This window comes from Eubalaena glacialis, chromosome 9 (assembly GCF_028564815.1).
Source record: "Eubalaena glacialis isolate mEubGla1 chromosome 9, mEubGla1.1.hap2.+ XY, whole genome shotgun sequence".
Classification (NCBI taxonomy): Eukaryota; Metazoa; Chordata; class Mammalia; order Artiodactyla; family Balaenidae; genus Eubalaena; species Eubalaena glacialis.
Window position 1 is genome coordinate 81,808,784 of NC_083724.1, and position 15,551 is coordinate 81,824,334.

General features: G+C 48.3%; 1 protein-coding gene across 1 annotated transcript in view; it reads right to left on the reverse strand.

Moving 5' to 3' along the window:
- Nucleotides 1-3,709: 3,709 nt before the first annotated feature.
- Nucleotides 3,710-15,551, reverse strand: part of B4GALT1 (beta-1,4-galactosyltransferase 1) — a 50,527-nt gene continuing 38,685 nt past the window's right edge. The window contains exons 3-6 of the mRNA XM_061200487.1: nt 12,769-12,956; nt 10,207-10,329; nt 6,880-6,984; nt 3,710-6,631 (exon numbers count right to left, since the gene is read on the reverse strand). Coding sequence (XP_061056470.1) covers nt 6,499-6,631; nt 6,880-6,984; nt 10,207-10,329; nt 12,769-12,956 — 549 coding nt within the window. The 3' untranslated portion in view covers nt 3,710-6,498. The remainder of the gene's footprint in view (nt 6,632-6,879; nt 6,985-10,206; nt 10,330-12,768; nt 12,957-15,551) is intronic.

Below are 15,551 nucleotides of genomic sequence, written 5' to 3' on the forward strand. Positions count from 1 at the left end.
AGCAGGACACCTGGATTCCGGGGACAGAGTGGGATCGCCCCCGCTTCCTGCTGGGTTCTTAGTCCTCCCAGGGCCCTGATCAGGTGCCTCAGGCCAATCTTGCCCCTCCAGAGCCAGGGCACAGTGCCCCCATCCCTGCCATTTTTTCTGTTGGTTAACATTTTTATTACCCAAGTATAACAGGCACGAATATTTAATGGAACTCAGGAAAGAGTGGCAAAACTGTCCTAACTTTGTTTTTCTAAATCCGAGAGAATCGCTAGAAGCTCTCTGGCCCGAGTTGACCCCGTCCAGCCTCCATGGACATCCCCAGGGCATGCCACGTCCCCCCTCAATGTGAACAGGGCACAGGCCTCCATCATTCCCCCCATAGAAGGAAGCCCCCGTCTCCCTTCCAAGTCTGGGCACTTTCATGGAATGCAACTCCCCTGGGGGGCAACCCAGCTCATTCTCTCAACGGGGCTAGTACTTGTTAAAGGCCTCGGTCCTCAGGCAGCCCCCAAAACACTAAAGGTTGTTACCCCAGAATGGGAGCTTGGCCACACTGTCTGTGCAGAGAAGGGAGATCATCTCTTCATTTTATCGCTCGTGCATCTGCTCCCACAAACAACTGCAGAATAATCTCTGCACTAAATTATTCAGACATTTTCCTGCCATATGTGGAAATACCATTCTGTAGTTTGCTTTTTTCCCTCAGACCTCTTTCTAATCAATAAGTATAGATCCACCTCATCATTCTCAGTGGCCGCCTAGTACTTCATTGTTTGGATGATCCTCATTTTACTTAGCACAGTCCCCCATTGATGGTGGCTTCTAGGTTTTCAGTGTTACGAGGAATGGCAGGGTGAACACTGCTGCATGCAACAAACACTCCCTCCTGCCCTTCTCCCTCAGGGCCGATGGGATAATCAGGAAGCCTGAGTTTGGAAAACCTAAGGGGGAGCAGGTGAAAGGAGTCTGCCGGAGCTTGGAGGGGACTGCAGAAGAGGGAGATGGCAAAGCCACAGCATCTCAGCCTGCCCCACCAGGTAGAGCTTCAGCAGATTATCCTGTGATGCTCAAGGACTTCCTGGGAAAGGAGGGGGGAAGGCAGGGGTGATCCTGCTATTTTTACAAATGAAGACTCAGATAAAATGACTTTCTTCAAGGCAGTATGAAGGGTGAGCCTCAGGGACAAGGGGAAACCCAAGACCACGGCACTTCCTACTGGCGGGAGAGACCAGAGGTGGATTCATAAAACAGAAGAGCAAACTGAGACTCAGAGAGGGGAGTGGACTTGTCCAGAGTGACACAGCAAGTGGGAAAGCGGACGCCCAGACATAATGACCATTGTTTGTATGGCTTCTTCCTGGCCCTCTTCCCGGGCCCCCTCCCTGGTGACCTGGCACACAACTTGCGCAAGGGCAGCTATCCTGGGAATGCCACGGTCCTCTGGTTTCTGGTCCATTGACCCTATCACTTCGCATGACATCCATACACCGCCGGTTCCTCTGCCTCCCAGCCTGGGTACAGGTCCTGGAGCCCAGATGAAGGCAGCACGTTCCCTGCCCGGGGCCTGTGCCAGAGAAGGAAATGAGGCTTGTCTGGCACAACCGGCTCAGCCAGGCAAACCTCATTTCCTTTCTGATGGGGGAAGAAGTTCCAGTTCTATGAAGAAATTTGCCTCTAGGAATGTCCGAACTCCCACCTCCTGGAAGAAACTGGAAGAGGGGAGCCTGGGAGTGTGATGGAGATTTGGCAACACCTAGAACTCAGTTATCTTCTCATTTCCTCAACCTCTCCCCCATCCTCCCCCCACACAGCTTCCCTCTGTCACCAGCAGCAAACGCTCCTGCCTGGGGAGGTTTTACTCATATATCAATACCTCCATGGGCACCCACCTGTCTGGGCACCACAGCCATGCTTCCAAAGGACATCAGTGATTAGGCATCCAGGTCACATTCTCCCATGGAAAAGAGATAATATACTTGGGGGGGGGGGGGAGCTGGTGTCCACCAAATCCACACCCACGGCTACTGGGCTCTGCCTGGCTCAGACTTGGTTTGGGTCTCAGGTGAAGTGGGAGACTAAGGGCACTTCTCAAGGAAATGGCAACCCCAAGAGCCTGGCCCTGGCCCCCTTCCTCCCTGGCACCTTGGAGCCCACCAAGGTGGGGTTCAAGCCCCCCTCCATCACCAAGGCCGTCATTCCAAACACCTTCGCTCAGGGGAGGCAGGAAGGTGTGGGGAAGCAGCACTGGTGAGGTCCAGAAGAGGAGCGGTCACTTGCCCTGAGATCCACTCATCCATCTACCACAGACACATGCCCTAGAAGAGGAAAAAAGGAAGATCCCCACCACACCTGGTGTGTGCATGTGTATATGTGGGTAATGTGTGCACAGCAGTCTCTATGTACATCTCAGCACGTGTGTTCACCTGCACTTTTAAAAATTTAACAAATATTTGTAACATGTATAATGCTTATTATGAGCCAGTCTGAGTGCTTTATAAGATTAATTCACTTGACAATCCTATGAAAGAAGTACTGTTATCCCCATTACACAGATGAACAAACTGAGGCACAGAGAGGCTAAATCATTCACTCAAGGTCGTGGAACTAGGAAGAAGCAGCAACAGGATTTGAACCCAAGCATTCTGGCCTCTCCTAGGCACATGTCAGCATATATGCATCTGGGTGGATATGTGCATCTTTGGGGAGGGAAGGGTACCCCACTTAACCTGGACCTTACAGCTTGGAAAGCCCTGTAAGGCAGCACTTTGTCCAAAGGAGTCTCCTGGCTGGAAAGTCAGATCTGAGTACCAGCCACCTCTGCTCAAGCCTGAGGCCACTAGGGCTCCTTGCAGCAGTCACAGGGATGAGTGGAGACAGCCAGATGGCCCTGGTGGAGCTACAAGGGGCTGCCCTTCCTGCACTGTTTCCCAACTGGTCCCACAAGCACAGCTCCATCCCAGCAGGGCCTGCAGCCCCCTCAGCCTGGACGACGGGAGTGACCTCTCCTGCACACTGGTTTCCTCCGGCCCATTTCTTCCAGATGCCGATTCAATCGAAGCAGCATGTCAGAGGCTGCTGATGCCTGACCCCAGGGGCACTGCGGAGGAGGAGGAGGAGGTGGTGCCCAGGGTACTTACTGTCTCAAGTCCTTGGGTCACAGCTAAGACCCTTGAGAGCATCTGGTTAAATTTCCTGGGGCTGACAAGAAAGCTTATTTATCTAAGCTACCCTGTAGAACACCTTGTGTAAATGGCTCTGAGAACTATCTCAGAACCATGCTGGCGTTTGTGGAAAACAGCAGAATGTGGCCAGAGAACTGCTGGGGAAACTTCTACTCTGAAGTGGCACCAGCTGCTGCACAGTGAGTACCTGTGAGGTGTCAGTCATTGTGTTTCAGACACATCATCTCTTTTAAGCCTCAAAAAGTCTCTACGTGTTATTATTCCCATTTTACAGATACGAATATGAGGCTCGGATGGGGAAATGGCTGATCCCAGTGAGGTGCGTGCACTCTGTGTGATCCCAGGCAGGGGTGTGGCGCGTAGCTAGGTGAGATACCACCTCCTCCCCGCACCCAACCCCCCAGCCTCCCGAGTGAGGCAGGCACAGGAGGCAGACCTCTGCTTTCCTCAGATCCTCCCAGCAGGCAGCCCCAGTCACTGCCCTCCAGCTCTGGGAGAACCCAAACCCCTTACATCAGAAGAGAAACCACTTGCCATTACAAAGATAGGGTCATTTATTCACGTTATATTACTGGATTTTAAAGGCAAAAATACAGTTCTGTTTTGAACACCAAGGTCAGACATTCCCCCACTTACAATGGTAAATACATGCATTTGCATACACGGGAAATCGAAATACACAGCACAACAGGTCTCTAGGACAGGGACGCTCCCCTCCCAGCCGTGTGGGGTGCCCTACATCCAGCCCTCAGGTCAGCAGAGACCCTGCCCAGGCTGAGAGTCAGCACCAGCATTTCCTTTACCCTCTTATGCCACCTCTGCCCTCTGATCTTTCCCAAAGGCCACTTTACAGGGTCACCAGCAACAGAATGGACAGAAATAGAGAAAGTCACAGCACATGACAACTTCATGGTGACAACTTCCAGGTGAAGGAAATGGTCCCTGAACCCTCAGCCTTGAACTCCCCAGTGAGGAAACAGGACCTGCAGCATCTCATGAACCAGGCAAGGTCCAGGCCTAACCTTGGGACCCCATTAGCGCACCGGAAGATCAGCAAATGGGGAAGAGGTGCAGCAGGATTTCCCTTGGTCCTGAGAATGAACCACATACTTGACTATTACAATGGAACATGAAAGAAAATGTAACAGGAAAACAAAAATGAAAAAAAAGTCAGAATTTTGTTTTAAGAGTAAAGTAAGTAACAAAGAGGTTACCACCCAGGATATTTGTCTCCTTTCTTCTAAGGCACTTTGGAAAAGTCAGGATCTGGGGATAGAAAAAGAGGCCTTCATTCTTTGCATTTCCCAAAACTTCCTGTCAGTACATTCCTGGCTTTATCAACATCACTGTTAAGGAGTGGGGAACTGACAGAAGGAATACTCTTTGCATAGACCAGCTGCTTCTGCAGTGGAAAATAATTTGTAACCAATACAAAGGCTTCTGGAAAAAGAAACAGGTTAGCATCTGAGATGCTCAAAGTGATAAAGGCACAGGTTCAGACTGGGGCCAGGCACCAGCTCAGCCTCCACACTGAGGGCTGGTTTCCAGGCTGCCACCAGCTGTAAGGTCCACCCTGGGGTTAGAAAGCTGAATTTTAAGCCCTCAGCCCAGGCTGGACCCAGCAAGGGCACCCAGTGGCAGGAACTGCCTTGTGCATCTCACCCCAGCCAGGCTAAAACCTCTGGCAGCAGAGGTGGGCTTGGGGAAGACACCGCTGTGGGTCAGCCTCCCTGAAGTGGGAGCACCTGCTAAAAACCTGAGGGGGAATGGGAGGCTTTAGGCACCAGAGTGGTCGTGTGGGAGTGTGGGTGGGTTCAGCTGAACTTCTTTCTAGATCTCTAATTAAAAGGCACATTCATGCTGGAGAATGAATAGTCTGTTTGACCCTGAGCGCCACAGGCCAGTTTTAGGGAACAGGCAAGAGGCAAAGGAACAAAAAGGGGGAGGGAGGGAAGAGAAAGGCAGCAGAAGGGAGGAAGGAGGAGGAGGAAGGAGAACCGGTCCTGCAAGGTGGGCCAGGCAGCGTGGCCACCAGAGCCCAGAAGGCAGCACCCAGGGGCCAGAGGGAGGCTTCCTCCTCCTGCCTTGGCTAAGGGCCAGTGAACAACCTCACGGCTGTCATTTACAGCTCCACAGCCTAGGGCCCTAGCGGGAGGTCTTGGGGTCAGTCTGAGGAGGTGAGGGTTCCCTCACCCTGCCCACCGGGGGGAGGGGAGGGAGGTGGAGAGGTCAGCCAGGCAGGACGAGGCTTCTGTCTCCCCCAGGAGGCCAGCTCAGTAGTGCTGATGTGGAGGCCTAGCTCTCATCAAGGGGCCCAAAGATGACTCTGCCCTTCAGAAAACCTGGCCTGCCAGCTACATCAGAGGCCCATGTGTGGCCACTACAGCATACATCATTTTTTCCCTTAAAAAATGCTCAGTCCCCTCCCCACATTTAAAACACCACAATAAAAATACATGGAAATTCAAGTTTATATAGCATGCTCAGAAAAATAAATTGCCATGACTAAACACTATGCAATTCTGGATCAACACAAAATCAAGCTAGCTCGTAATTAGAACCTGATTTGTTCTTTCTTTAAAATACTACAAACTGCTATTTTAAAAAAGGATTTACATTCAGAAATCAGACAATCTGGAGAAAGGCCACTGAATGTGAGAACACCCAAGGCTTTTGCTCTGGTGGCTAAAGTCGCCTTGGAATTCACACGTTAGCAGGGCGAAAGTTCCCAGGCTCAAGTTTTAAAATTCTTTTGCTAAGGAAAGACACACACACACACACAGTGATTGTAATAGTTGCATACCACTGAAAGAAGGTGGGGAGAAGGGGGTAAAATGAGAATGGTTGAAATCGTGTGTTTTTCTGTTATAATGTGACACCGAAAAAACATCACACCAATCCAATTTCAGCAGCACTCTCCAATTTTTCATAAAGTAATAATACCACAATTTAAAGTGAAATTCTTACCTATATCACAACAAACTAGCAGTTTTTCTCGGGGAGTGAGTCCCACAGTCACCAAATTTTGGGCTGTGTATAGCTCTGATTCTTTGGGGTGACACTGTGAACATGTTGAGAACCCCCCAAAGGCTGATAGTTGCTATGCTTACATACACCTCGTGGGGCTAAGAAGTCACATGCCGAGCCAAGTTGGGGGCAAAATATCCCACTCGTCCTGGTCATCTGGAAAGGCGTCTGAACGATGAGCCGAAAAGGTCTATCACTCTGATCGGTAAGAATAAGAGGGACCAGCCCAGCAGATTGGCAGAGACACACAGCAGAGGTCCCTGGCCATTTTCAGGTCTCTTATCAGTGCACCAAAATGCTAGCTCGGTGTCCCGATGTCCACTGTGATTTCGGTATACAACGGGAATCTCTGCACGTCCAGCACCAGGTAGGTGAGTGTGTTCAAACCGTCAGAGAGCATTGTCTCCTTTGTGTGTGCAATTCGGTCAAACCTACAGGGAACAAACGGGCAAAGGGTTGAAGCCAAAACAAAAATCTTAAAAAAAAAAAAAAAAAAAAAAAAAACTTTAAACATTTGTACTTTTTGGCCCCTCCTCCCCCTTCCTACTCCAATCCTGTCCCGTGGATTGAACCCTCAAGGCATGAAGCCCATTCCAGAGCTTCATTCCTACAGCCTGCCCCACCTGAAAGGGGAAAGAAGGAAACACACACAGGGGAGAGAATAAAACACAGAACACACCTCTGAGGATTAGGTTCATTTTTCTTGTCTCTTGAGTGGCGGATCATCCGACACTTGCCGATCACAGCATTTGGGCGAGATACAGACATGCCTTTGAAAGCTAATCTGTAAGGCGTAAAGAGACAAGTCGTCATTACAGAGCTTCCATAAGGCTCGGGTCCCACAGTCCCAGCTGCAAGACTCTTGTCCTGTCCACCATCCTGTCAGCTGTTCTCACCCGGCCCACACCCCAGCCCAGCGTACAGGCATTGCTTAAAACTCACACGCAAAAAAAAAAAAAAAAAAAAAAAAAACTCACACGCCTTTCCCATAACATTTTACCACTGGTTCTAGATCGTGTTGGTGACCACCCTGTGCCAAGCACTGGGGGTGTCTGCCCTCATGGACTTTATAATGTGGGTGCTTAGAACATAGGGCCATCGGTGCCAGTACGGAGGGGACGAGGGAAGGGTGGGGATGTGCGCAACAGAGGGAGAAGCAACCAACTCTAGCTGAGCAAGACGAGGCAGAGCCAAATCTTGAAGATGAGTGGGTGCTTGCCAGAGCACTTCGGGCAGTTAGGACAGCACAGGCAAAGGCAGGGAGGCGAGGGCAAGCACAGTGCCCTCAGGGAGTACCACAAGCTTCTGGGGACTGGTGAACAGGGTCTGGGGTAGGAAGTGGCCGGAAAGAAGGGCAAAGACTACGTCATGGAGGCCTTCTTAGAGTTTTTAGCATCCCTGAGAACAGTGCCAGTGTCGGAAAGGGATATAACACCAGTCATCCCTCGGTATCCGCGGGGGACCGGTTCCAGGACCACACCCCCCTTGCACAGTGGATGCTCAAGTCCCTTATATAAAATGGTGTAGCATTTGCATAGAACCTATGCACATCCTCACCCTCCCATATACTTTTCTTTAAGCCTTATTTATTTATTTAATTTTTATTGGGGTATAGCTCCCATATACTTTAAATCTCCTCTAGATTACTTATAATACCTAACACAGGGACTTACTTGGTGGCGCAGTGGTTAAGAATCTGCCTGGCAATGCAGGGGACACAGGTTTGAGCCCTGGTCCGGGAAGATCCCACATGCCGCGGAGCAACTAAGCCTGTGCGCCACAACTACTGAGCCTGCGCCCTAGAGCCTGTGAGCCACAACTACTGAGCCCACGTGCCACAGCTACTGAAGTCTGCACACCTAGAGCCCGTGCTCCACAACAAGAGAAGCCACCGCAATGAGAAGCCCGCACACCACAACCAAGAGTAGGCCCTGCTCGCTGCAACTAGAGAAAGCCGGCGTGCGGCAACGAAGACCCAACGCAGCCAAAAAAAAAAAATTAATTAATTAATTAATTAATTAAAAAGAAAACCTAATACTATGTAAATGATATGTAGCTAGTTGTAAATACAATGTAAATGTTATGCAAATAGTTGCCCGTGCACAACAAATTCAAGTTTTGCTTTTTGGAACTTTCTGGAATCTTTTCTCCCGAATATTTTCGATTGAAGGTTGGTTGAATCTGTGGATGTGGAATCCGCAGATATGGAGAGGTGACTGTATACAGTGTTTCCCAAAGGTTTTTGGCCAAAGGGAAGTCTCTCTGATAAGCAGTATCAGAAATGGAGAGCTGGGAACGAGACTAGAGGCAGCCAGAACGGGGTGCAAGATTCTGTGTACATTCTGGGGGAGAAAGGAATGAGGACCAAAACCAAAGACTTGACAGCAGGAATACAAAAGTAAGCTAAGAGGCAGGAATGGCCGGTCCTAGATGACTTCAAGGTTCCCAGCCTGGCCTCCCTCAGTGCTGAGCTAGTGCCTGGCACACAGCGAGTCGGTACACAACAGGAGTTAGGTTCCTTATCTTTCAGGAAAGCTGCTCCAGGGGGAGGAGCAAGATAGGGGTAGGGGATTAAGAGGTAGAAACTACTATGTATGAAATAAATAAGCTACAAGGATATATTATTGTACAGCACAGGGAATATAGCCAATATCTTATAGTAACTATACATGGAGTTTAACCTTTAAAAATTGTGAATCACTATGTTGTACACCTGAAACATATACATTGTACATCAACTATACCTCAACTTAAAAAATAAAAAAAATTGAAAAAGGAAGAAAAGAAAGCTCCCCCACAAACCACTCATGCTTCTAGTCCCGCCACCCTCGGGAGTCCGTCCTCGGGGCTCGCTCCTGCCAACCTTTCTGATCACTCAGGTCTGTGCATCGCGGCAGCCCTGTACACCATCATACGGGCCCAGCTGCCCAGGTGTGGCGCTGTGAAAGCAGGTTTGTTTCTGTCTGGACTCCCTGCTCAGGGCTTCAGTGCCCTCCTCCCCACCGGGCCTTCCTGGCCCAGTGCTCTGCACACTGATAACAAATCTGGGCACTTTAAAACGTAAGTTTTCTTCAAGGCCTGTATTAAGGACTTGGGTCGATGTCAAGTTCCCACATGAAGCTAACCTTAAATGACTTTGGGTGCTGCTCTGACAGACACCTTCTGTTAATTATCAAATTAACGTCCTCCAATTCAGAAAGGCACTAGGGTGTATTGTGATATCAAACTCAGTGACAAGTTCAGACTGGCTCCCAGAGGGAGAAGGTGCTTTCTGCCTGCAGCCAGCAGGGTTGGAAATTCCATTGCCAGGAAGAACTGAGCAGAATGTGGTTTCAAATGCCACAGACAAATGGTTTTTTACCATCTGTGATGACAACTCACATGATAAAGGTTTACCAGCTTACAAAGAGGCCCAGGGTGTGGATGGCCACATAGCATGAGTCAAAGTAAACTCACCCCTTCACATGGTTCTTATTTTACATTTTCCAAAAGGGTAATGCAAAAATCACAGAAGCTGCTTTTCCTAAAGACACTTCTTCAATTTATTTTGGCTGCATTGGGTTTTCATTGCTGGGTGTGGGCTTTCTCTACTCTTCATTGTGGTGCGCGGGCTTCTCATTGCGGTGGCTTCTCTTGTTCCGGAGCACGGGCTCTAGGCACGCAGGCTTCAGTAGTTGTGGCTCGCAGGCTCTAGAGCACAGGCTCAGTAGTTGTGGTGCACGGGCTTAGTTGCTCCGCGGCATGTGGGATCTTCCCAGACCAGGGCTCGAACCAGTGTCCCCTGCATTGGCAGGCGGATTCTTAACCACTGCGCCACCAGGGAAGTCCCACCTAAAGACACTCTTTATCACCTATAGCACCTACAGAAGGGCACACCTAAGAATTTGGGCTAAGTGGGAACTGCATTCCTCCTGAGGGTCAATCCTTGCAGAATAACCAAGCACTGGTAGAAAGACCAGAAGTGAAGGGAGACACGGAAGAAAGAGATCTAATTTGTGATCATTACCTGTTAAAAATGTCATCATCTTCACCTCCCCAGCCCCAGTAGTTATTAGGAAATCCATTGATGGTGAGAAACTGTTGTTTACTTAGAGCAGAGACACCTCCAAAATACTGCACATAAGGTAGGCTGGGGGAAAAAAACAAAAACAAAAACAAACACACACACACACACATACACACACACGACCAGTGGTTAGTAAGTTTTGACTTTTTGAAATAAAGCTTGCTCAAAATATAAACACTTCTAAAGTTATTTTTATTCTCTGGAACTTTTAAATTAGGGATTTATGAGGGTTCTCTTTGTTTGTTTTGTTTTCAGATCAGACTCAAGATTATCTTAGAGAAGACACAGATACCAAAAAGTAGAATCTTGCTCTTTCTAAGAACATTGTGTTGCCCCTGTGGTTATCTAGAAAATCAGTCTGTGACAAGAACATAAGCCCAGTTCTGTTGCACCACTCAGGAACCTGCTTCCCATGCGTCTTGCTTGCTCCTGCACAGGAAATCCTTGTCCAGAAGGTCCTAGAAACTGCGACTGCTTTAGAGTCTCCTGTGCCCACCCTGCCAACCCCCCCTTACCACCCCCAGCCCATCTACAGTCTAGCTTTCATTCTTCCAGAGATATACTGGCTTCAACACTGACCCCAACAGTCAAGACAGCATTTCTGAAAATTTGCTAAAATAAAATTTTATTGGAAAATTCTACCATAACCTGACTTAGCAAAATGTATAATGGTGAATCTATTTTGACACATTTTCAAGGAGTAGGGCATCTGGGCTCTCATCCTTCCAAACCTTTTTGTATTTCAATATTTTAGTGGTTATGAATCGTGGACTCCTGAGGGACGCAGAGGAAGAACTGACGAGAAATGTTAAGAATCTGGACATGCCTAGAGGCCAAGCAAAGGCCTTCCTGTGGGTCTTTTAAAGGTTGCGGTTTTGTGACAACCCTGTGTGCAGCTCCAAACCACACTTGGGCTCTTACTGTAATCCAAAGAGACCAAAACCCATCACACAAATGAAGGAAAACTCTAACTCAGACTTTGAGGGGGAAGTCAGCCAAACCATATAGAACATATGAAAAAAAGATGCAATTATTATTTTCAAATACATTCCGGAATTCTGACTGCAAGCATACACAAGCAAAGATCCCTGGGGGCCTGCTTCAACGAATCAAAAATAATCTACTTGTAAGTAGGTGTCATCATTTAAGTGCCAAGTCATCCCCCTTTGGCATACCGCACATTACAGTCTGCACTTGTAATGTGAGGGTTTGAACCAGAGGTAGCCAGGCCATTAAGGCTTCTTCATAATCAGTGTTCTTATAGAAATGGACTCTTAGCCACTTCAAGGGGGAAGTATATGCTATTTTGACAAGATTTGGTTTTGTTGTCTCTGCTGCTTTCTCTTACCTACCTGCCCCGTCTCCCAAGCCTAACTAGTTCTGGGTAAAACAAACACGGTGCTGTGGTAAAGAATTAGGTAAGCACCACCACGCTTCAAGAGAGGAACTCAGAGGAGCTGGTGTATCTCAAAGAGAAGACGATACACAAACAGGGAGGGAGAGGGGGAAGATAAGAGGGTACAGAGTGCCATTTGTAGTCAAATTTCCCCCCTTTAAGACAGTAAGTTTATGGTCTGAATGCCTTTAATTTGGGGGAAGGACTTCAGAGCATCCCTACGTTCATCTCACAGCCCTCATCCTCCCAGCAAGGGAGGACAGAAAGAAACGATGAGAATAACTGAGTCTGAAAGAAGTTGTTGTATCTAAACCAAGGCATTGCTGGGCGGCAGAGGCCCGCCACACCACGGTAGTCAGCCGAGGCCAGGGATGTCTAGCACACGGGTACCCGCAGCGCAGCTTCCCAGAGCTCCCGTGTTGACTCAGAACAGGGAGGGAGAGCTCAGAGTTCCCAACTGATAGGCGACTTAAAACAATTTTATGTTGATACAAACGTGGCTAAATTACGGAACAAAACGCAAATTTCTTTTTTAAGATTAAAAAAAAAATGGACTACCAGGCTATTTTCCACCTGTGACAATGTGCTTTAGGTAACACTGCTGCTCCTGGGGACAGGCTTCAGCCGGCTTCCTCACAGGAGGCATTTTGGTGGAGAAGTTTGAGCCCCAGTGTTTGAGCAGAAGCCTGTGCTTTGCAGGGACACAGAGCCATGTTCCTTCTTAAAGTGCCAACGAACATCTACCGAAGCATCCAAGCCCAAGAATTTACTGGGGGAAGATGATTCCAATTTGTTTCCCAAACCGTGTGGGGAAGGGGAGAGAAGAAAGTGAGGTAATACAGCTGCTGTTTGGAGCCTAAAGACGAACACCATCCCAAATATAACAACTCTTCTTGCCTGGATGTGCAGAGGTATAGGTGTTTCTGGACTCCATTTTCCTCCTTAAATAATAACTGACTATGGGCTTAAAAAGCACCCAGTTCTCAGAGCAGGCATTCTCCTCCAGAGCCTAAGAGGCACTACTCCTGGGCTGGAGGAACTGCGTTCCCTAGTTGTCACAGAAGAGACCAATATGTTTTCTGCAGATTCCGGTGAACATCTCTTACCTAAATCCAAACTTATCCATTGCTACAGAAATGTGCCGTGGCTGTGAAAAACACCTGTAGGTGTTACGGTCGTTCATTGGAATGAGGTCCACGTCACTAAACACAAAGCAGTTGTATTCATAGTCCTTCAAGGCCTCTTTAAAGCCAACGTTGAGGAGCTTCGCACGGTTGAACATGGATTCTCCAGCCTGGTGCAGAAACAAAAAACGTGATATCAGACGCTATAAGGCCTTTGAGCAGAACACTGATGGGGACTGGTGACTTGTCCACTCCACGTGGTCATTAGACCATTCCTGGGCCTCATTTTCTGCCCTCACTTTACAACTCAATACCGAATGGCATTCCCTGAATCAGCAATCCCACTTCTAGGAGTTATCCTGTAGGACTTGCAAGTGTGCGAATGATGGGTGAACGTGTTCACTCTGTTCATCACACGTTCACCAAAACAAAAGATTGCAAGCAATGACGTAAGCATGACCAGGAAACTGCTTAAATAAACCATGGTACAGCCATACAATGGAATAGAGCTGTTTAAAAAAAATAAGGAGGCTCTAAAAGGAAATGATCATCAAGATGGTATTGTTAGGTGAAAGGCATTTAAAGATACGTGTCATTTATTCATATAGTATATATAGGCTAATTGCAGGTCACGCAGGTAACTGGTGACCATGGGACTTTTTCACTTCTACCTGCTTTGTGTGGTTGACTATGGTTTGATCACCACATTGTGTGCCTTCCAGGTGTTTGTCACTAAACTAGGTACCAGAGAAATAGGGCAAACCCAAATCAATCTCTGCCCTCACAGCGCTCACAGTGTAGGGTGGGGAGCGGTGTGATCCTCGGCACGATAGACACAGTGTGTATGAGCAAGGAGGACACCTGCTTCAGGATGCCAGCCATCAGGTCCCCCAGAATCAAGTGTGTTGGTGCAAAGGTACTTCACATTTTATTTACTTCTCTTGTTTATTTTCAGTCTCCCCCCACTAGAACATAAGGTCAATGAAGGCTGGAATTTTTTACTTTTTATTCACCCACTGCCTAGAATACTGCCTGGCATATAATAAGATCTCAGTAAATAACCACTGGATGGATGGATGGATGGATGGATGGATGAGTAGACCAACAGATGGGCTTCAACATACAATGGCAGATGGCAATCCTTTTGGGAGACTCCGACCTAAGGGGCCCCTCACGGTCACCATCATGGGTCTGTGCTCTTACCAATCACAAATTCCCATGACCCCAGGTTAGTAAGGATAGTAACAGCATCGGCACAGCCACCCTTACACTTAGTTCACAAGCCCTTCCATACCCATGCTCTCATCCTGGCCAGAATTCTCCCAACGTTGCCATGAAGAAACTAAGGCCACATACATGACACAGCTGGTGCTGGAGCCCAACACCCTGGAATCCTCACTGAGTGCGCTTTCCCAATATCTCTTGGGATCAACAAGATCAGGGTCCTCTATTTTGGGAAAAAAATGTGCCCCAGAAGGGCCTGCAGTAGCTATACAGTCTCAAAGGTAGAATGCTGAATATCCTCTCTCCAGGACTCCAGTGGAGAGGACTCCACCGTACCTGTGTGAGTACGGAGAGCACAGACGATGCCACAGCCCCCTGTCTCAGGAGGGTGACTCAGGGAAACAAACCACTTGAGAAAGACAAGTACCAGAAAGTCAGAAAAAGCAGCCCAGAAGAGTAAATGAAACATCTCACACAAGAGCTCCTTTCTTCAGTCCGTGACAAAGCTTTCTCACCATGCACGGTAAAGGGAGAAGGCTGTGCCCTGTGGCACTCAGGGTGTTCTTTGGCTGCCTCACCAGTTAAGAATCATTTAGAATTCTGCCTTCAGCTAATTCTGTGTAAGTCACGAGGTCACAAAAAAAAAAACAAAAAAAAAAACAGCCAAAGTTTAGGAAGTGCATATGAAGAATATGAAGTTCTTGGAATTATTACAATAACACATTGCTAATATTCTCTGGGAGATATGATACACCAGGCACAGGTAAGTACTTTTCAAGCATGGTGCATCACTTAATCATCTCAACAATCTTGTAACAACCTTCACGCCAAATCAGATTAACTTCATTCCTCCCACACCCTTCTACCTCCCAGTGATGGGAGAGAGGCCTGTACCATCTTCCTCCTCCAGCCCCATAAAGACCCTAAAAGAGATAGCTTTCTCTAACATTGTGAGATAAAATTCAGCCCCATTGAACATTTTTCCAACAAGTGAAAAGGCAATGTTCCAACAAAGCCTTTTCCCAGCTGTGTAGTAGGCCCCCAAGGGTGGCTGCCCAATGCTCCCTTCTCTTGGTCCACTCCCCAATAACAGGAGCAGGGTGTTGGTGGCCATGTCTGAACCACAGGACCTGGCCTACTGGCCACGACTGTTTGATCTAAGCAGATGCCTGACTGAGACTATACTAAGCATTCTCCTCTCTCAGGAACTGGAAATATGGAACCATGAGTGGGCACCTCTGGTGCCAAGCCCCAAGACCAGTGGCAGCCTGGAGGAGAAACCCAAGGAGCAGACCTGTTCTACCCCTATCCACGTGTGTGGCGTAACAGCTCCTTCAACCCAATAAGGTGCTGCAGTGTCTGGCCCACACTTACAACTAGTGAGGCAGTTTTCCAAAATACCCAAAACTACACATCATTCCTCCCATCCTCCCTCTCAGCCTGGCCTCACCGGTGCGATCCTGGGAGCTGGAAAGGGCAGGGTACACTTTTGCAGGTGTACCTACCAGGGCCCCTAGGAACACCAGAGCAGCAGAATGGTA